The 23,727-nt window shown below is 43.2% G+C and overlaps 1 protein-coding gene across 1 annotated transcript in view; it reads right to left on the bottom strand.

The window, feature by feature from the left end:
* The window catches only part of bahcc1b (BAH domain and coiled-coil containing 1b), a 56,896-nt gene extending 45,934 nt beyond the window's left edge, over positions 1–10,962 (bottom strand). Inside the window, 2 exon segments of the mRNA XM_035405485.1 lie at positions 7,595–7,916; positions 10,728–10,962. Of these exon segments, the coding sequence (XP_035261376.1) occupies positions 7,595–7,766 (172 nt within the window). The 5' untranslated portion in view covers positions 7,767–7,916; positions 10,728–10,962.
* Positions 10,963–23,727: the final 12,765 nt, after the last annotated feature.

The raw sequence follows: 23,727 nt of genomic DNA, 5'->3' as shown, positions 1-23,727 counted from the left end.
CACTCAAACCAGCACATAACCCAGCACACAGCACACAGCCAAAAACAATCTTGTTTTCATCCCGTCTTAGTCTGCCACACAAATAGCATATTGGACAAAGAGATGAGAGAGAGATGTGGACAGAGAGACGAGAGATGGATGGGGGGAAGAGAGATGAGAGAGAGATGTGGGGAGGAAATGAGCGATGGATGAGGGGAAGAGAGATAAGAGAAAGAGAGATGGTGGACAGATAGATGAGAGAGAGATGTGGGGAAGAGAGATACAAGAAAGAGAGATGGTGGACAGAGAGATGAGAGAGATGTGGACAGAGAGATGAGAGATGGATGTGGGGAAGAGAGATAAGAGAAAGAGAGATGGTGGACAGAGAGATGAGAGAGATGTGGGAAGGAGATGAGCGATGGATGAGGGGAAGAGAGATAAGAGAGAGAGATGGTGGACAGAGAGATGAGAGAGATGTGGGGAAGAGAGATAAGAGAAAGAGAGATGGTGGACAGAGAGATGAGAGAGAGATGTGGGGAGGAGATGAGAGAGCTGGAACTGCCAGATGTTTCCCTGTACTCTTCTCTCATACACACTTCCTGTTCTCACTGGAGCTGGGCTTGTATAGATAAAGGCTGTCCATCATAATACTGCTAACACACTCACACACATGCACACGTGCGCGCATACACATACACATAAGCACATGCACACACGCATGCACACGCATGCACACGCAGGCACACGCATACACACATACACACACGCACACACAAGCCCACATACACACATACACACACGCACACACAGGCCCACATACACACATACCCACATACACACACACACGCACACATGCACACACACACACACACACACACACACATACACACACACATGATGGGGAGGATGTGTTACTTCCAGCAGGGCGGGGCAGACAGCAGGGCGGGGCAGAATGTAGGGTGGGGCAGGGGAGCAGCAGCACTCGTGTGGTTTTGGGCGCTCCGTCCCGCACCAGACTGCACAGCTCCCGCCAGCGGTCCCCTCGGCCCTCTGCCAGCTCCCAAAATCAGCCTAAGAGAGTATTTTAGGATCTGGCTCCGAAATCAAAGCTCCCAGCCCAGAGTCGCTTTACACAGCCTGAGAAACAGAGACAGCCTGAGAAAACGATCCCAGAGTCACTTTACACTGCCTGAAAAACAGAGCCCAGAGTCACTTTACACTGCCTGAGAAACAGAGCCCAGAGTCACTTTACACTGCCTGAGAAACAGAGCCCAGAGTCACTTTACACTGCCTGAGAAACAGAGACAGACTGAGAAACAGAGCCCAGAGTCACTTTACACTGCCTGAGAAACAGAGCCCAGAGTCACTTTACACTACATGAGAAACGGAGCACAGAGTCACTTTACACTGCCTGAGAAACAGAGCCCAGAGTCGCTTTACACTGCCTGAGAAACAGAGCCCAGAGTCACTTTACACTGCCTGAGAAACAGAGCCCAGAGTCACTTTACACTGCCTGAGAAACAGAGCCCAGAGTCACTTTACACAGCCTGAGAAACAGAGCCCAGAGTCACTTTACACTGCCTGAGAAACAGAGCCCAGAGTCACTTTACACTGCCTGAGAAAACGATCCCAGAGTCACTTTACACTGCCTGAGAAACAGAGCCCAGAGTCACTTTACACTGCCTGAGAAACAGAGACAGACTGAGAAACAGAGCCAGCCTGAGAAACAGAGCCCAGAGTCGCTTTACACTGCCTGAGAAACAGAGCCCAGAGTCACTTTACACAGCCTGAGAAACAGAGCACAAAGTCACTTTACACTGCCTGAGAAACAGAGCCCAGAGTCACTTTACACTGCCTGAGAAACAGAGCCCAGAGTCACTTTACACTGCCTGAGAAACAGAGCCCAGAATCACTTTACACAGCCTGAGAAACAGAGCCCAGAGTCACTTTACACTGCCTGAGAAACAGACACAGACTGAGAAACAGAGCCAGCCTGAGAAACAGATCCCAGAGTCACTTTACACTGCCTGAGAAACAGAGCCCAGAGTCACTTTACACTGCCTGAAAAACAGAGCCCAGAGTCACTTTACACTACATGAGAAACGGAGCAGAGTCACTTTACACTGCCTGAGAAACAGAGCCCAGAGTCACTTTACACTGCCTGGGAAAGAAAGCCCAGAGTCACTTCACACTGCCTGAGAAACAGAGCACAGAGTCACTTTACACTGCCTGAGAAACAGAGCCCAGAGTCACTTTACACAGCCTGAGAAACAGAGTACAATGTCACTTTGCACAGTCTGAGAAACAGAGCCCAGAGTCACTTTACACTGCCTGAGAAACAGATCCCAGAGTCACTTTACACTGCCTGAGAAACAGAGCCCAGAGTCACTTTACACTGCCTGAGAAACAGAGCACAGAGTCACTTTACACTACATGAGAAACGGAGCACAGAGTCACTTTACACTGCCTGAAAAACAGAGCCCAGAGTCACTTTACACTGCCTGAGAAAGAAAGCCCAGAGTCACTTCACACTGCCTGAGAAACAGAGCACAGAGTCACTTTACACTGCCTGAGAAACAGAGCCCAGAGTCACTTTACACAGCCTGAGAAACAGAGCCCAGAGTCGCTTTACACTGCCTGAAAAACAGAGCGCAGAGTCACTTTGCACAGCCTTAGAAACAGAGCACAATGTCACTTTGCACAGCCTGAGAAACAGAGCCCAGAGTCGCTTTACACTGCCTGAGAAACAGAGCCCAGAGTCACTTTACACAGCCTGAGAAACAGAGCCCAGAGTCGCTTTACACAGCCTGAGAAACAGAGCCCAGAGTCGCTTTACACTGCCTGAGAAACAGAGCCCAGAGTCACTTTACACTGCCTGAGAAACAGAGCCCACTGCCTGAGAAACAGAGACAGACTGAGAAACAGAGCCCAGAGTCACTTTACACTTCCTGAAAAACAGAGCACAGAGTCACTTTACACTGCCTGAGAGACAGGGCACAAAGTCACTTTACACAGCCCGACAAACAGAGCCCAGAGTCGCTTTACACTGCCTGAGAGACAGAGCCCAGAGTCACTTTACACAGCCTGAGAAACAGAGCCCAGAGTCGCTTTACACAGCCTGAGAAACAGAGCCCAGAGTCGCTTTACACTGCCTGAGAAACAGAGCCCAGAGTCACTTTACACAGCCTGAGAAACAGAGCCCACTGCCTGAGAAACAGAGACAGACTGAGAAACAGAGCCCAGAGTCACTTTACACTTCCTGAAAAACAGAGCACAGAGTCACTTTACACTGCCTGAGAAACAGAGCACAAAGTCACTTTACACAGCCTGAGAAACAGAGCCCAGAGTCGCTTTACACTTCCTGAAAAACAGAGCACAGAGTCACTTTACACAGCCTGAGAGACAGAGCACAACGTCACTTTACACAGCCTGAGAAACAGACCCCGGGGTCACTTTACATTGCCTGAGAAACAGAGCACAAATTCACTTTACACTGCCTGAGAAACAGAGCCAACCTGAAAAACAGAGCCCAGGGTCGCTTTACATAGCTTGAGAAACAGAGCCAGCCTGAAAAACAGAGCCCAGAGTCGCTTTACATAGCCTGATTAACAGAGCAGTCACTTTACACAGCCTGAGAAACAGAGCCCAGAGTCGCTTTACACTTCCTGAAAAACAGAGCACAGAGTCACTTTACACTGCCTGAGAAACAGAGCACAAAGTCACTTTACACAGCCTGAGAAACAGAGCCCAGAGTCACTTTACACAGCCTGAGAAACAGAGCCCAGAGTCGATTTACACTTCCTGAAAAACAGAGCACAGAGTCACTTTACACAGCCTGAGAGACAGAACACAAAGTCACTTTACACAGCCTGAGAAACAGACCCCGGGGTCACTTTACACTGCCTGAGAAACAGAGCACAAAGTCACTTTACACAGCCTGAGAAACAGAGCCAACCTGAAAAACAGAGCCCAGAGTCGCTTTACATAGCTTGAGAAACAGAGCCAGCCTGAAAAACAGAGCCCAGAGTCGCTTTACATAGCCTGATTAACAGAGCAGTCACTTTACACAGCCTGAGAAACAGAGAACAGAGTCACTTTACATAGCCTGAGAAACAGAGCCCAGAGCCAGCCTGAGAAACAGAGCCCAGAGCCAGCCTGAGAAACAGAGCTCAGAGCCAGCCTGAGAAACAGAGCCCAGAGCCAGCCTGAGAAACAGAGCTCAGAGCCAGCCTGAGAAACAGAGCCCAGAGCCAGCCTGCGAAACAGAGCTCAGAGCCAGCCTGAGAAACAGAGCCCAGAGCCAGCCTGAAAAACAGAGCCCAGAGCCAGCCTGAGAAACAGAGCTCAGAGCCAGCCTGAGAAACAGAGCCCAGAGTCAGCCTGAGAAACAGAGCCCAGAGTCAGCCTGAGAAACAGAGCCCAGAGCCAGCCTGAGAAACAGAGCCCAGAGCCACCCTGAGAAACAGAGCCCAGAGCCACCCTGAGAAACAGAGCCCAGAGCCAGCCTGAGAAACAGAGCTCAGAGCCAGCCTCAGAAACACTGCTCCGCCACACCGCGTCTGCTACACAATTACCATGAGACCTGCATACCTGCAGTGAGAGGCACTATGACACAGTCACCATGACACCTGCAGTGAGGGGTACTATGACACAGTTACCAGGACACCTGCAGTGAGGGGCACTATGACAGTTACCATGACACCTGCAGGGAGGGGCACTATGACACAGTTCCACTAGGTGTCCCGCAATCTGCAAGCAAGAGGAAGAAAGCCATCGAGTAGGACTACATCACCCCCGTCCTGCTACCCCCTCCCCCCCCAGAGGTCACCTGCTTCCCCTGATGGATCTTAAGCCTCAGGGGATCTGCCACACAACCAGTCAATCAATCACTCTGAATTTCAAGCGCTCGACAGATGTATTCACAAACAGACACTGTTCAGATCGAAAACAGGGAAAATCGATCTGAACAGTGTCTGTTTGTGAATACATCTGTCGAGCGCTTGAAATTCAATACACAAACTAAAATAAACAAGGGTGAGAACTGTAGTCTTTCCCCCTCTGCCAAAAAGATTCCTCTTTGATCTAAGCCCCCCCCAAATTTCAGAACCATCCACATTTTAACCGAAAGGAGTTATTTGTCTGGGACAAACAGGCAGTTAGACAGACGGGAGGGCCTGAATGAGAGTTCAGACCCATGCACTGCGTGTCAGACGCCTGTCTCCTCCCTGAGAGCGCATTAAAGGCCAGCACTGTCCCCGAGCCGTACAGCTTCATGAGCTACTCATGGTGAAAGGAAACACCTTTTTAAATGACATAAACGTGTTCACAAAAGGAGATTCTTGTTTTCGATGGTTCTTTCGTTTCTATTGTGGAACTGGTGCAATGTTGGCATTGAAGGGGCAACGTGGTTGGGGGGGGGGCGGAGGGGGGGGGGGGGCAGGCCTTCTCAATATGCCACACAGTGAGCACCACAGGGGTCAGCAAGCCCGAGCAGCCACCCCCACCCCAGAGAAGCTGATCCTCCAGGTAAACAGCAAACCACACACACACACACACACACACACACACACACACAGACTCTCTCTCTCTCTCTCAGTTTAGATATTGGAAAGCATGTTTCTCTTAGAGTAAATAAAGTTCTGTCATGAGTGAATGAAGCACACACAGGGTAATATGAGGACTTCTGCAAAAACTAATTTTTTCATTTTCTGCAAAAAGCTAAAATACTTGATCAAATTTTCAAAACTACAGCTTCAATCTACAGTACTTAAATTAACAAAGCATTAGTTTAATAAGAAATTTAAAAATAAGAATCAAAAGCAACCTCTACTACTATACACGCACTAACGCGGGCACACACACCACACACACACATCTGAATCAGCCATTATGACAGATAATTAATTTACTCAACGGTTACTCGTTGTCCATTGCTGTTATGATAATTAGCTACAATGCTAACGGCATAATTACCAAATGTCATAGGACTTAGCGCGTTTTATCTCCGCGCGCTCAAGGAAGTTCCCTCGACAGTAAAGACTTTTAAGTGCGGCGGTTATTTTCATGTGATGCATTATGCAAATTCTACAATAAATTCTACCAGTGGCTCCACTGCACTGATCTCAGTTTGTGTTATTAACCGGCTTCCAGTACACCGTACAACAGCAGATACGCCTGTATAAGGGCACATATAATTAATCCTAATCATTAATTGCATATTAATCGTGGTTGTTGATTTCCAGTTAGAAACTGATGTAGCTGGTGCCTCTAGATTAATGTGTATAAAAGCGATGCGGGCGTCTTCAAAACAATGTTGACTCGATAGATGCTCTTACACAAGCCCAGGTAGTATACATTAACACAGCTGGGTACTAATGGAGGCCATTCACAGTAAATATCTAGCTCGGGAATGAAAATACTACGGCGATTACCCAACCTGAGAATCAAACCTGTAAATTTCCCATTAAAAGTCCAACCCCTTAACAACTACACTGCAATCACTGAGGCGTACGATTTACAAATCTTCATACAAATTAGATTTTGAAGGTAGTTTTTTCTTCTTTTTTCTTTCTTTGGGGGGAGGGGGAGGGCAAACCAAATGTTTGCTGTTCATAAATAGCGTTTTTTCGATGGCCGCAATGCCATGTGATTGGTCAACCTATCTAGGAGATATAGCGATACTTATATGATAAGCGAAGTCAGACACATCTCTTTCATTTCATTTCAGCACTAGCCCAGGATCCTACGTGCTCACACAGAAGCCTAGACAGCTTTCAATATGCAAATTATCCGTTGATACCTCCACCGCCTCCAGGACACCAAGGCCACTTGTTAAACCTAATTCATGCAATGTCAACCCATTCGCACCCGGCCACATCACCAGCACTACGAACAGCGACCTTTGCGCCACAAGTCAACTTCCGCAACTAAAATCAGACCGAAAAGTGACAAGAGGATTGAAGCAACACAGAATAATTAAATTGGCATCGTTAAATAAAAAAATAAAAAATAGCCTAACGTTTCCAGGAAAAGGTAACCAGAGTTTCTTAAAATATAGGCTTAATGAGCTCTAGCCGTCTAATCAAACTGCACAGAACATTTAGTGGAGCGTTCTTGGTAAAATATAATTTATTTAATTAACGCAGCAGTAATTACTGTATCTTTCAGGCGGTGTTTTAAAAGATACTTGAATTACCAGTGATCTCTGCGAAATTAAACATGCTTGATATGTCTTTTTTATTCGCCCCGTCTTTCATACAAGCTGTAGCTACCTAATTCTACAAGCCTCGTCACTTTTATGACAAACGCGTGAAAAAGAGCAGTAAACAGTTTAATAAAAGTTAATAATATTGACTGAAATTGGCACATAAAAAATCTACAGCAAAAGCCAATTTACAAAATGGCTATTCTGTCGAACTAATTTCCTTTTCCAATAAATTGCTGTTTGGCTCCAAAGCGATAGGGTTTCCCTGAAATAACATTTTGGGGAGGCAATGGAAACCTGACATTGCACAAATTGTAACCAAAAGTTCACAAATATCCGCTTCAACGAGAGCGTGCGCGTTTAAGAGTTTAAGACGTTTTTTTTAAACAATAACCGAGCACTTGCACCGACCTGAATGCGGAGCCATCGGCACGGCAGATGGGTAGTATTTCCCAGGCTGAAAGCGGCCAGGGTGCTGCACGGAACTGTGTCCGACAGGAGCAACCCGAGAGGCCACGCGCGGAACCAACGCGCCGCGCTCGGGCAGCGCGTGGGGTGGAGGCCCGAAAGCGCGTCCTCCCATGATGGGGGAAGCCGGTTAATCCGCAATCCGACGGGTGGAAACCCCAAGAGCATCAAACGGCACCCTGATATTATAATCCTCTTTCAGGTGTCCGGCTAGGTCGACTGGCTGCTGGCATCCCCCGCCGAAAAAGTTCCTCCCGAACATTTTCTGCAAGTGAGAAGCAAAAAAGGCGTCTGAAGAAAGAACATACGGAAGACAGAGCAACAATAATGACAACTTTAGTGTTTGTGCTCTTCTGACATGGACACGCAGCACATGCGCTGTCAGTGTAAGGCGATGTTACGGTTTTCTTTTTTTTCTCTCTATTTGAAAGGAAGCTGTTAGTCGATGAGCGCAGGATACGATTCGCCCCAAATACTGCAGAACCCCCAATCTCGTCCCCTTTGCCCCCGATTGTACCCAACAGCCTGGCGGGAGTCTTAATACCCCTAGAAAAGAAAGGGGGGAATGCAACTTAAGTGTAAAACTGAAAAAATAAAAGATTTCAAATTCACAAGGGCACAGCCTTCAAGAAAAGTAGAATAAATGAAATAAAATATCAAATTTGAAGCTGTGGTAGATTTTATGTTGGGAATCTTCTGGTTGATTGTGGCCTTGGGTGCATGCATTGCTTCTGTTCCTTAAAAAAATAAAAATAAAAATAGCCCAACGTCCATGGCCGGTACATCGCAGACATTTAAACAGTGAATATGCTACCGCATACAGCTGCTTTCCTGTGCAAACGCTCTCTGAGGAAAGTGCTGATATGAAGTTTTACCCCACCTTTTTAGCTTGTATTGTGTGTGATTATATATATATATATATATATATATATATATATATATATATATATATATATACGCCACCTTGTTAACAGCATGGAGCGTCAAAATGATCACCAAAACATGAATGGACCATCTGAGTACTACATATAGTACCGAACGTGGAATGCGTGATGCCTTTAGGCCTACATTTATTGTATTCACCAGAACAAAACATTAAATTACATTTAGCAGACGCTCTTATCCAGAGCGACTTACAGAACTTTTACAAAAAAAACAATTAAAAATAAAAATTATATATATATATCGCACGTTCGGTATACCTAATGAGTACTAATTCATTGAATGCATTAGAACATTACTCCCCGAGCAGATAGTGAGAACATTTCGCACAGTTTAGCGGAAATGGGAAGCGTACACAATGAGAAGGCCTACCGACTCTAACAAACCAAACCATCTGAGAGCGTCTTTGCACGAAAACTGGGCCTACTGTCGAATGTCATTACGTATTTAAACGTCTGAATCTACTAATGAGTCTATAAAACGGCGTGTATACATAAATGTCTTGTTACAACATGCATGTGCTACGACTTAACATGCATATTTCGTTGAGTTTAAAAAAAAAAAAAAAAACACGTACGGTAACTTTTTGATGATTAAAGACAAAAATAGATAAATACTTTGTGACCACGAATTCTCAATAATACTTTCTGAATATTAGGCCTATGTGGTTTAAAAACACAAGTAATATACACACATTTATTTCTGTATCGATGTGTCATACAAAACACTTTATATCGGTGTGTCAAAACACGGATATATATATATATATATATATATATATACAGTATATAGTTCAAGACGTGCAAATTTCTGCTAATAGGGGTTTCTGTTTCAGCCTAATGGAATCACGGGCAATCGTATAAATGTGTACCTCCACTACACACTGTATAGTATATTAATCGCGCCATTGAAAAAGCGATCAACGCAATTTCTAAACGTTTTGCCTTTATTAAAGAAAAGCGAGGACACTCTAAACTGCTGAGCACTGGCAGTTACGATGACGCTAATTTGCAACACAGCAAAACAGCTCGACGTACCAACGGCGATCCCTCAGCCGAGGGGACATACAATTAGCCTCGCGTTAAAAAAAGCAATTCTTTCTTGCTATATCGGAATGTTAACTGTTTCCGAAGTTAAATTACTCTGATGCACTTTTGTCGTGGAAGTACACATTGTAAGGTACAATAATTATGCTTTCTTGACCTGCTTGCTTAATCAAGGGAATGTCTCGAGTCTTATTTTCTTTCATGAAGAAAAATATAATTTTTTCTTCGTTTAAAAAAAACCTCTCGAAGTTAATTAAAATGCTCATCTCGTGTGAAGATGTGTACTGACCCCAAAAGCAACAATTTAAACCAACGATTATGTGTGTTTGAGACCGCATCTCGCAAGCAAGGCGCCGTTAATGACTACAGCGGCCGGGTGGGGCTTCACTTCGCCCGGGATACAAATGGAAACTCCCCCGCCTCGCGGGAGAGACGCGCCTATTCTAACAACCATACACTCCCTGTAGTAGTGTAGCACTTTGTAAAAAATAACCGTTTACGTGAAACGTCATTTGCTTTGATGTTTTTTCGTTATTAATCCTTGGTTGTTTTAAGAATATGTTTAGTTTCGCTCCTCTTTGCTTCTCTCTCAAACTGATCAATACGTGTTTGGTCTTCAAAAAACATGGATATGACCAAAATCAAGCCCTGTATTAGTGTAAGAAAATATTAGCATAACACAACAGCATTTATCTTAAATGGATAAAATATTTAAATTATTTTAATTATTATTATTTATTATTACTGTTATTAACAGAAGTTTTGGGATGTACTAATGTTTATTTATGCTGAAATACAGTAAGTGTACAGTACAGTATTTGTGTGTTTGTATATTAGCCTAATTTTATATATAGGCCTATGTGTGTGTATATATATATATATATATATATATATATATATATATATACACACACACACACGTGTGTGTGTGAAGACATTTTTCCTGGCTTTATCCTTCTCTCCAAAAGTTCTGTGTCTACTGGTCCCTAAACAGATTATAGAAAGAATACCGTAACATAGCACATGAAAGCAATTGTTTATTGTTGCTCATCATACCCGCAAAAATGTACAATAAATAAATTACTTACTGGTAAGTTATTCCTTGCATTACAATAAACGATTAAAATGTCTAAAAAAACACATATGTATCATCTTAAAAAAGGCATGAAACTGAATTTTAAAAAGAATGCGGAGCGTAACATCCTAGACTGCTGTTGATGGCAGTGAGCAGTTGGAGTATATAGATTCACCGGAGTTCGAGCTTCTAGTGAATCAATGCTCGGACCTCCTTCGCGCGACTCTCCTTCTGTGCCTTGATCAGCTCTTGTCACTCAACTGAAGGTGGGGGGGAAGAGATAGACACGGTCGTCCATTGGTCGAATACCCGCATGGTAATGAGCTCGTGCCATTTGCCCTGGCATAAACAAGACATCCGATTGGGTGTTTCCCAGAGCCAATGGCGTATCAGTTGGACAAACCACACAAAACGGCGGGCGCTTGATTCAAGTTATCCGACTGCGCAGTATGCCTGGCTCAAATATGAAGGCGTGCGATGTTAATGTGTCCGCACTGAGAGAGAACTACCCCACGTTCTGCTTGAGTGCATTGTCTTACGGTCACTAAGGCCCAATTCAATCTAGTAGCAACAGGATTTGCTCACAATAGAATAGCCAATATATAAATTAATAAAAACACGTGACACTCTACATGGCGGCTACCATGGTGGCATCTTACCGGAAGAAGAGTGCGAAACTAAAAACAAAAGGGTCACATTAATGGAAATATAAACCGGGTTTACGCTGCGGATATAATTTGTTGTTGACAATTAATGTATCTGAGCCTACTAAAGATTTAAATGACCTGATCACAGCAGTCTGTCCGTCGGTGCGTGAGGTAGTCTGTCCGTCGGTGCGTGGGGTAAATTAAACAATCATGGAAAGACATGGATAAAACTTGGAGAACTCTCACTCTGAGTTCAAACGTTATAAATGTGTTAGGCATGTTCTGACTCACTAGCTGAGCAGAGGCTCTGACTCAGAGCTTGATTAGGAAAGCAGGTTTGCCTCACGCTTTCACAAAATGAAAGCCACCAGAGCATCAGATTAAAACCTGCCGGTCATTTCTGCAGGTCAGTTCCGCAGGTCATCTGCTCCCAGCTGACAGGAAGAAGGGTGGAAAAGCTGAGGCCCAGCCAGTGCAGAACTGAAGCTAGGTCACGCAGCCAAAACATCAGCACAACTGCCAAGGAGGCTGTGCGTGGAGGCTGCACATGGAGGCTATGTGTATGAGGCTGTGTGTGGAGGCCATGTGTGTGAGGCTGTGTGTGGAGGCTGTGCATGGAGGCTATATGTGTGAGGCTGTGTGTGAGGCTGTGCATTGAGGCTATGTGTGGAGGCCATGTGTGTGAGGCTGTGCATGGAGGCTATGTGTGTGAGGCTGTGTGTGGAGGCCATGTGTGTGAGGCTGTGCATGGAGGCTATGTGTGTGAGGCTGTGCATGGAGGCTATGTGTGTGAGGCTGTGCATGGAGGCTATGTGTGTGAGGCTGTGCATGGAGGCTGTGTGTGTGGAGGCTGTGTGTGGATGCTATGTGTGTGAGGCTGTGCATGGAGGCTGTGTGTGTGGAGGCTGTGTGTGTGAGGCTGTGTGTGGAGGCCATGTGTGTGAGGCTGTGCATGGAGGCTATGTGTGTGAGGCTGTGGATGGAGGCCACGTGTGGAGGCTGTGTGTGGAGGCTGTGCGTGGAGTCTGTGTATGGAGGCCATGTGTGTGAGGCTGTGCATGGAGGCTGTGTGTGTGGAGGCTGTGTGTGGAGACTCACACTCACTCACACACAAACACACAAGCGCACACACACACACACACACACACACAACTTGTCCTGTCCAAGCCTGCTTCTTAGTTCTCAGTGTCCAGTCAGGCAGAGTGCTAAAACTATTTAAACTGTAAAATAATTTTCATTGGTGATCCGGGCAAAAGGGCGAGACACACGGCCCTGCACTTTACCCATCAGAAATGTCCCGTTTTAGGAATGTGTGTGAAGTTTTGTCCCGTTTTAGGAATGTGTGTGAAGTTTTGTCCCATCTTAGGAATGTGTGTGAAGTTTTGTCCCGTCTTAGGAATGTGTGTGAAGTTTTGTCCCGTCTTAGGAATGTGTGTGAAGTTTTGTCCCATCTTAGGAATGTGTGTGAAGTTTTGTCCCATCTTAGGAATGTGTGTGAAGTTTTGTCCCGTTTTAGGAATGTGTGTGAAGTTTTGTCCCGTTTTAGGAATGTGTGTGAAGTTTTGTCCCATTTTAGGAATGTATGTGAAGTTTTGTCCCGTTTTAGGAATGAGTGTGAAGTTTTGTCCCATCTTAGGAATGAACGTGAAGCTTTGTTTACTGAATTAAAATTGTTTTATCCGAGTTCTGAGTTATTATTATCATGATTATTAATGAAAGAGCCTGAAGGACTGAAATCAGCAAGATTCTTCTGCTATTTCGAGAGAATACAATGCGTTAAACTGGGATTCACTCAGTGCTGCCTTTGATTGGCTGGCAGGGCGCCAGAACATTGTCAATCACAGAGTGTAAACAAGGCTCTGATTGGCTGCTCGCCAGTCCACACAGGGCTGCCTGAAAAAAGCAATTACTGGCCCTGCAGTTTCAAGGCAGCCCAGAGTTGGACGATGAAAGGAGATAAGGAGGGGCTGTTTCAAGGCGTCCCCTGGGCGAACCCCGTTGGCCCCAGAGCCAAAGGAGGCTCGCGCTTGACTAAATCAAAGGGAATACGGCAAAAGGGGGGAAATTACATGTTGTATTAAAATATCGAGGCAAGATGTGCGGGTTAGCGCGCGGCAATAAGAACGCAGCAGTTAGCAGTAGAGAGTAAAACTCCGTGCAGGTATAAGCCGTACGCCGCGGTTTCCATGGAAAATTGCGAAGGGCTAATGTGAACGTCTGTGAAATATAAGTGGACACGGCAGGATTTGAGCCGCGATTGGAATGGGATCGGAAGGCTTTTCTAAAGAGGAGAGACGAAAAAAAAAACAATGTATCCTGGAATCATTTCTGTAAACAATATTAAGATTTTGCAAAAAAAAAAAAAAGAGAAATTTTCGTGATGTTGATATCTGCGCGTGATTTTTAAAAGTTACAAACTGTAATAATAGCCATCAACACAAACTGGAATTACCGGTTTAAAGATGCAGTAAGTACATTTAAATCGTAGTCCAAATTAGAATGACAAAGAGACGCTAATTGTTGCATTAGTATATTGTTTTCGTTAAGGTATTTCTCCATTTTTATCTCACCTTAGTGCCGAGCAAGATTTGACAAGTTCAGCAACGCGTGGATGACAAAGAATAAAATGTATATGGGAAGATAAAACATAATGTTATGGATAATTAAGAACAATGAAGAACTCTTTGCCAATATGCATTGAGGACCTTTATCCCAGTTTATCCCACAGCCAGAACACATTCAGTAATTTTCCGTGATTTTAACAGCTCGAACCCAACGTATTTTTGCAAAGAAATTTCTTTCAGGTGGAATTATGTAAAGATCCCTTTCATGTCGTTCACATATATATATATAATATAAGTATTTTAATACAGTCCTCGTGAGATCATCATTATCACTAGGCTAGGCCTATCTACACTTACGATACTCAGATAATAATAATAATAATAATATTTATTATTATTATTATTATTATTATTATCATTATTATTATTATTATTTGTGAATTTTTTTAAAAAAAATTATGTGATAGTAGTAGCATTGTTATTAGTATTATTATTACATTTAAAGTCAAGGTTTTTAAATCAACTGCGGGAAATATGCCAGTTCTACCGTTTAATAAACGACATTTAGAAATATAATCCATTTTTCCTTTATACGCTTATGCGGACTTGGCGTAGAGGGTAAGGAATAATTCCAGCGATGAACCCTCTCACCGATCCAGAACATCTGAGCTCGCCAAACGTTCAGCAACTAGACTTCCCCAAAAAGGTTAAGAACAGGCGTAAATTTGTAAAACATCCGGGCCTACTTTTTTGCCCTTGTGGTGTAGCCTATGTCTGTATTGACCTCCACAACATTTACGCCAGCATAAGAATCTCATGGAAAACTTGACTCCCACATCCCCGTGCATTTCAGCCTGGTAAAGCGGCACGCAGGGTTTTCCCCCTCAAAATCCAAAGAATGGCATCCTGACGTGCGTTAAAGCTTGATTTACTTGTAAAAATGTTAAACTTTGTTACCATTTTCCATACGCTCCTAATGACAATACTGTTACAGCATAATACATTCTGCTGGATTGGGTTTTGACCCTCGTGCCGCACGACCAGCTCTAGCAACACGCGCCCACACACATATTCCCAGCACAGCCTACGTGTCAATTCCTCGTTAATGAAAATCGATTCCGTAAAGTGTGCAATATATTTAAAGAGGGGGTGGGGGTGTTTAATAAAATAAAACTGTGGCATTATGTCGCCCCGTTCCTTATACAGAGTGTGTAGGTCATATACAAATATTGTTTGTTCTGAAAGCTAATAACGTAGGGAGAGGAAGTGCACGTAGACTGTATTTTCTTAAAGCCCGTAGACGTGTTGCGTCGTTAATGCTGGACATAGTGTCAGGTCTCTCTGTAACTGACTATTCGACGCGTATAGTCCCGGTGAAATGCGTGAACGCGTCGGAACCTCACACACATTCAGGGAGATAAGCAGTGTCTTTATTGGTTTAAAATTCCGAAAACAACTAAAACACACATAAATCCCTTAAAAGTAAAAAAAAAACTCATCAAAAAAAAAAAAAATCACCCAAGCCAAAAATTGCAAACAAAATTTCAACACCAAGACAAACAAGGAATCGGGGAGATAACAGGCAGTGATAACACAGGCCGTGTTCTTTCAGGTTTCTGGTTTTTCCATAAATTTACCATTAAGAAAACGAGTCTCCGCCCCTTTTTGTCTGTAAGACTAATGACTTCGGGACACTAAAGAATTCCTCTTCGGTAGTACAAAGGGTTCAGCACTTAAATCAAGAATCTGCGTTTAATTCCTTTAGTGACAAGAAAAAGGGCTTTTACTGCGGGATTTTTATTGCTTATTTGTCTCGTCTTGAAAGACAGGGGGTACGTGTATAGACGGCAAACAAACAAACAAACACACACACACACACACTGTCCCCTTTCTCTCTCCCTCTAGTGCGCGCGCAGTGGCTTGGTCTGTGTGCCAGCGCGAGCTGCCCCACGGTGGGGCGCGGGGGTAATTAATGCGGACTGACTGATTGCACTTGAAACAGACCAGTCCTTAGAAGGGGATTGTCCGTGATCAATGAAGCGTCTCTGATTGACACTTTCGCTCTACCCCCATCCCCATCCCCCCCCCCCCCCCCCCCAACCCCAACCCCACGTCCAACTACCGGAATAAGGCAATTGTCACCAGCCCAAGCTAGATGGCTGCAATACACAGTTGCAATACACGCTTCATTCTGTTCGACCGGGCCTTCCTCCCAGCGGCCTACCTGAGCCCAGGGAGAGCATCTCCCTCCACAGATCACTCGAGGCGACCGCATTCCGCAAAAGCGTCATATTGGGAAAATGAGCGTCGCGCCGGAGTATTCGCAGATCTCAGCGCTGATTTTTCGAGGAGACGCGATGGTTCATTCAGTCAACAGGAAGGTTAGCAGTGGTACCGAAGTATAACCACTGAGTTCCCACGCAGCCCAAGGCCTCCCGCACCCCCGGCATTTCATTGTGTTGAAAATATTTGTGATGTTCTTTAATGATGACGAATTCCATAAAGTAATATTCTGCAGGGAACAATATTAATGTTGAGGGAAAACTGCGCTCCTTTTAGCCCTGTTGAAAATGGACGCAAACCGGGAAACGGGTAGTGCTTCTGGGCCTTTCGGTTATCAATTCCAGATATCGCAGTTGTTCACACGATAGTGATTACATAACGTGTGCGAATATACTCGAATAGACTATTACGAATTCATTCGGATGAAACAGCTGTTGTGCACTGAATAAACGTGCGGCTACGTCTAAGCAACCCGCTTCATACTTAAAATCTCATCACTTTTGATTATTTTCACTTCAAGAATATGGAATATGATACCGCAAGCATAGCCACTGTTTAGGCTTACCGTACCGAAGCTGGCTACGTGGCATTTTATGCAAACTATTAGTTAATGTAAATAAAACATGGCCCTATATTTAGGTACGTAAGATTGACGAATCAACTAACAATATATTCCCTTAGAATATGTTGTTTTGTCAGAGTTACTCGAATAATTTGGCTAACTGCAGTAGGCCTGTAAAGCGACAAGGAGTGTTTGTGCTATGGATTTAGGAATGGCCTATTATTTTACTCTAACAGTCCAAAGACAACAGCGGGAAATTCAATCGAAATGTGCGCGTGCAAATTCACATTTGGAGTTCTATAGAGTTCTCATGGCGGAAAATGGCTGTATGTAGACTGCCGGCCTTAGGGCTGCAGGTTTGGACGCCCTCTCAACATTTCTTCCCAGTGCCATTAAGAACGTGCGATTATTTCCTGGCCGAATGTTTGAGATTGACATAGTTGTGAGGATTATGTACTAGGCTGCCGTGTTTCAGTCAAGTGGAAGTGGAAATGTTTTGAATTACTAATAAAGTCAACATGGATTCATTTAGACATTTCTGAAAGACAGAGCAGTTTTATTTTGCATTGGTCAGTAGTTAAGATAAATAAATTAAACAGTACATCCGTTAGGCTTTAGATGTATGTTGTACTCATTTTTTTACAAAACCATGTGAAATTATACCAATTTAGTAGCATTTCGGCTACCCTAACAGGAACAGCATTATGGATTACAAATAAGCGTACATTTTTTAAATATTTGTGTTACAAAGGGGTGTATTTTGTAAAAAATACAAGGCTCCAAAGAGAATCTACATCATCCGTCCGTATTAATGTCAAATATTAAATGCATAACATTCTACGGATTTAATCAGCCTATTGACAACAGCACACATATCAGTCAGAACAAGGGAATGAATGCAGAAATGTACTTAAAATAAAATAAAAGCGTTTTTATTCTCCAAACTGAGCTACAATCAACCAAAAAGGTTGCGTGTTACACACATGGTGTCCGTTTAATGAAACCGCAGGATTAGGCCTGACCTGCAGCGACCCTGGCCTGCAACTTCCGCGCTCAGGATGAAGACTAGTGGTGGCAAAGTTTTCATTTGATTAGAAGTCCCAGATATTTCCAAAACTCTATGAAATAACTACATTCCAACTTCATTTAACCTTTTGAAGAAGAAAAACACTTTTTCATGAAATCCACGCATAAATGACTTGGGTAACAGCGCAGTAGTCTACAGGTAAAGTTAGATTTCACCTCATTGTAAATTTGAAAGGCGACACGTAGCCTGTTGAAATGATCAGAACGCAAAAGGTTCAAAACAGCGGAAAAGTTATCCGAATCAGCGCGCGCCACCGGAGGAGGGCTCGCGCGTGCTCACCCCGCAGAGTTAGTGCCGGTTTTGTGTGAGGTTATCAATAGGAAAATCTGGATTCAATTTGGGCGAGTTTGGGGTTCGGCTCTCATAAATGGCACGAGCCATCGGCAGGTCTGCTTCATGACGACCCGTTTGACTGAAAGGCTGAAAAGGGAAGTTAGAGTTTTCTGCGCGCAGCGTAATAAAGGAGTACAGAAACACGGAATAAAGATGAAGTCTTTACAGTGTGGACATTTCATTTAACGCATCTGCAACTTCTGTACGTGTGTGTGTGTTGGGGGGTAAACGCAATTGATATGCAAATGAGGCACGTCCCATACTTGTGACTCAGCGTGTTCATGCATGTTTAAGATGCATATAACCTGAATTGATCTATCTTTTGAAAAAAAAATGCCCTAGAAGCCACGTAGCTTTGGAAATCATTCCTGACAAAACATTTTCAAAATGAGAAAAATAATTACTTTTCCCTTTTACCTCCATACCTCATAGGGCCATTTGGTTATCGACACGCTGCTCTTGCGGCATCAAATTTCAATGAAACAGGTATCTAAATAATAAGAATACAACTCATTTTAATGATTTAGAGAATGTTGGGATAATTATTTGGAAAACCTTGAGTGATTTTAGCACATACTTGAGATTAGGAGGACTGTTTATTACAGGCTAAATTGTAAAACGCGGCTCTCGGCCTCACACGAAAGACGCCTTTGCTTTCCTGACGGAAGTTAAAGACGAACTGGTCTGGGGAACTGAAACCGCACAGCCAGACTCATGTCGCCAGTGATGTGAAATTCAATGTAAATTAAAATCGTAGAAAGAATGATAGTTTGCCTGCTGCCACACATCTCTAACTGATTTTTTTGTATCATGCACGTGATCAATCAACTTAATGGGATATCTTAAAAAGGACCCTTTCCATCCCGTCTCTGGGCATGGGGGTCATCTTTTTAAACTCTATAGAAAATCCCTTTGGTACGTCTTAAGCGTTTGCCATGGCGGCCACAGCAATGGGAACAGGGCCACAGCAATGGGAACGGTGTCACTTCGGTTAATGTTTAAACAGAATAGGTATGTCTTTTATTACTTGTTATACAACTGTTAATTATTAATAATCTGTGCAAACAGGAAGCCTATACGGTGTTGAATATCCGATTAATCTTTTATATATTTAACGGTACGTTTAACGTGGACTGAATAAGCAGTTGAGAAATGTCCTCGCCTAAGTCGTGCAACGCGGCAACGCCCATGATTTATGTGCCAGTCCACACTTTGAACTCAATTCTACTAAATTCGAAGAAGCCCTTTCAGTAATATAATAGTAATATTTGCCCTTGGGTTGTGAACTGTGAATTGACGAGGTTGTTCTTTCATTGGAATCGCCTCTTTAAATTTGCAGCACACACAAATGTATAGGCTAGTAGTAGTAGCAACACTACTAATATACTACTACTACAATTATTATTATTATTATTATTATTATTATTATTATTATTATTATTATTATTATTATTATAAGGCTGCCACGTATCTCTGACCTGTCCTGCACACGCATATACTCGCATCTCCAAGCTCGAGACACGTCGCAGTGATATTCTTTTAGGAAAGCATAAACCGTTAGCAACCCGACAGGGACCTTCGTCTGAATTACATGAATGCGCAAAATACTGTATGTATGCAAGTTTCGATTTAAGTGCAATATCGTGTCATCAAAAGCAACAAGTAATACAAACAAGCGAAATTAAACCAAAGTCCACGTGCACTGACGCGTATGTTACATGCGTTACATAATGGCTCCAAAGACATTACACTTCGTCTCGAGCTTTTTTCTTTTTTTGATCAGGCTACAGCCACACTGACCTTGTGACCTAAATAACGTACAAAATAATAACACAAAATCATTCATTTCTGCACTTATACTTGTTATACTTGTGAAATACACATATGTATTAAAGTGTAGGCTACACGTGCATTTTATCGGGGTTGTTCATTGAACTGATGATTTACACAGAATAAAAAAATGAAAAATAAAAAACTCACACTTCCTACAGCTACGCACTCATCTATTGTTCTGCTTAACGAGGTTGTTATTTCCTGGTTTTGAAAAAAAAACACGTAGATTTGATTTACACCTGCGTGGTGTCGCCAAGTATTATGGCCTTTTTTTACGAAACAAGGTTCCAAACTTCCACAAACTAAAGCAGATTATCGTATATGCAAACCTACTGTTCCACTGCAGTAGCGAATAAAAAGCAAATGCTTTTCATAGCAGGAATAAAGTAGCGCATAATCCGTCGATTTCGCTTGATTTGATGAAGGTAAATTGCTTACCTGAAATTCATTGTTGGCGAGCATTTAAGATTTACAATGCACAGAATCATAGAAAACGGTCATAACAGAAAAATTCGCACCTCTGACACATGTTTTAATTGTAACACTAAAAAAATAAAATATTTTAAAATATTTACTAGTACTACAAGTAATAACAATACTACTACTACTACTACTAATAATAATAATAATAATAATTGTAATAACAATAACAGTAATAATGAATATCAACATTTCATTTGTGTTGCGATTAGCGGACGTCACAGAGTGCTGTATTTGTGTAGGCCATTTAACACTTCGAATTGACACCAAAAATCGCTGTGTTGGTTATCAAGTAGCATCTGCGTGCGTTTTTGCGAACTAAAAGGAATTCAGCATTTCTGTATAAACATGTTCATATTCTACGTATTAGTTTGTATACAATTCTTAATTTAGTGTCACGATTTTAGGCTGAAAGTTCAGCGTTGAAAAAAAGAAAAAAAAAAAAAAGCCAAAGTAATGCCACAGGGCTGTAAATTGTGTCGTCTCGCGCCAGCACATTTCAGAATGCTGTCAGTTTCTTTAAAGCTGCATCGTTGGGACTTTCAACAGCAAACGACAATAACGCTACAATGTGAACAAATTGTAGTTTAAGACGTCAAGTTATTATATATACGTACACAGATCGGTCACATTTAACTATTGTCTCAAAATGAAGTTTATTGTAGCCTATTGTAGCCATGAGGAAGTTGCACATCCGAGCACGCGTACAATCGCTTTGTAAGGACGCGTTATATGTTCAAATGCATTCATAAATAGTGTAGGTTTTACGCTAATCTCATTCATAAAAAGAATGATCAATTAAAATGTGTAAAACAGAAAACACCTACCCATCAATACGAAAGTCCGTTCAGGAAAAAACGATCCCTTATTGATTTATACACGCGAGATATGCAATAGGGGAAAAAAGGACAATCCGAAAATCCTGGAAAAGCGGATGGTAAAATATGGAAAACCTTTAGAAGTTTCCTTTCGATCAATGCCTGTCCATGTACAGTTGGCAAGACTGTTGGCGACAGACAACACTGAGAAATTACCGAATATGAGCAGTACGGCTGCGTTTTAGCCTATTCGTAAACTTGTGACCGCTGATTATTTATATATTTTTTTCCAAACTGCACCCGAGGGTGCGAGTTGTCCGTATCTCGAATTCCCGCTTCCACTGGAAAACAGAAAGACCCCGAGCACTGCGAGCGAAGTAAATCCGTCCGAATAGAACCAACAGTCTGTTCGAGGCTCTATAATCACAAATTTATGACTGGATGACGCGTTCTGTTGTCCCACAATGGAGCTCAGTGACATTAAACAGAAAATTGATGGAGGCGAACGACATCTAATCTCTTTTCCACATTCGGGACAGTTTCTTGCTTTTTATTAATTATGGGAGGGGGTACACCAATCCTGATCCCAAGTCTCCCCACCTCGTGCCGTTATTATTATTTTGTTTGTGCATTTAATGTTTTCAGGAGCGGGGTTCTGCCCGGAGTGGTGGAGAGAAATGCCGTTCTCTTCCCACGCTAGAGGTCTTCCATTTGTGAAATCACACTCCAAGGCTTTACAACCCTACACCCCTTCACCATACTATCAGCAGAACACGATTCATCAACATTTACCGATCGATGGACCGAGCAACATAAAATATGCAGAAAATGAACTAAACAAATTGATTATTCTCTTTCTTGTTCGGAATGCCATGCAACTGAAACACACCTCAGCTGTTTATGGATAAACACCCACAGACCTACACGAACGCAAAACTTTTGCTGCTCTTCCACAAGTCCATTGTGTCCTATACTGTTGCTCTATCCTCTAATCGTCTAACACACACTGGTCCAGCGTTTGTAAACGCGCAATGTTATGCTCAATCAGACACGAGCGGAGAAAAAGCTTTTCATTGTTTATTCTCCTTTTTTCAGATCGCGCTTTTTAAACTCGATACAAAGTCCGAATGTATAAACAGAAAGATGTGGGAAAACAACACACTACACAGACTCGATCATATACACTTTTACTCGGGTGATCTGATCCTTTACCTTGGTTTAATGCAGTCCCCTAAAACCAAAAAGCAAAATTAGTTTCGCTTGGAAGACCCCTCTTACGGACTGAAGAAACTGTTCATTACTCATTTTTTTGCCCGCTTAAAAAAGTCAGATTTCACATTTAAAGGCGAAGCTTTCTTTGCACCTCAACACCGAAGAAAATCGGTTTCCTTCACCTTTAAGGTCACCGCCCCGAGTAATATGACGTCAATTATCCCCTTAAAGAGATAGTATCAAGAAACGCCAGAAAATGAACTATTTCAGTTCTGGATTCATGTTTTCGGTTGGCTCAAACAGATTTTGTATGCCATGAAGGATACTTACAGAAGTCCATGGCGACCTGTGGTCTTTATAATGGTAGCTATAGAGACATTCAGGTAAATACAAAGAAGCTTGAACTCCGGTATTATGTCTCGTGAGGTTGTATGTGTGTATTACCTTTTCATTTACTAATTATTATTATTATTACTTTTACAAAGTTATCTTTAATCTTATTTTTGGTTGGATCCAGATCCAAAGGTACAGTGCAACCTGACACTGATAGGCTCAAAGAAGAAAATTCTGGCAAAATATAAAAAGTATTTGTTTATAATTGTGCATATGCGATAAAAAGTATGTCATATGCCCTGCTTAGCTTCAGTACTAACCAAGCCCATACAGGAGACCCCCATACACCCCATACAGGGGGACCCCTACACCCCATACAGGGGAACCCCCTACATCCCATACAGGAGACCCCCCTACATCCCATACAGGAGACCCCCCTTCACCCCATACAGGGGAACCCTTACACCCCATACAGGGGAACCCTTACACCCCATACAGGAGACCCCCTACACCCCATACAGAGGACCCCCTACACCCCATAGAGGAGACCCCGCTACACCCCATACAGGAGTCCCCCCTACACCCCATACAGAGTCCCCCCTACACCCCATACAGAGGACCCCCTACACCCCATACAGAGGACCCCCTACACCCCATACAGGAGACCCCCCTACACCCCATAGAGGAGACCCCCCTACACCCCATACAGAGGACCCCCTACACCCCATACAGGAGACCCCCCTACACCCCATACAGAGGACCCCCTACACCCCATACAGGAGACGCCCCTACACCTCATACAGAGGACCCCTACACCCCATACAGGAGACCCCCCTACACCTCATACAGGAGACCCCCCTA

This window comes from Anguilla anguilla, chromosome 2 (assembly GCF_013347855.1).
Source record: "Anguilla anguilla isolate fAngAng1 chromosome 2, fAngAng1.pri, whole genome shotgun sequence".
NCBI lineage: Eukaryota > Metazoa > Chordata > Actinopteri > Anguilliformes > Anguillidae > Anguilla > Anguilla anguilla.
This window is presented reverse-complemented; position numbering and strand designations above follow the sequence as displayed.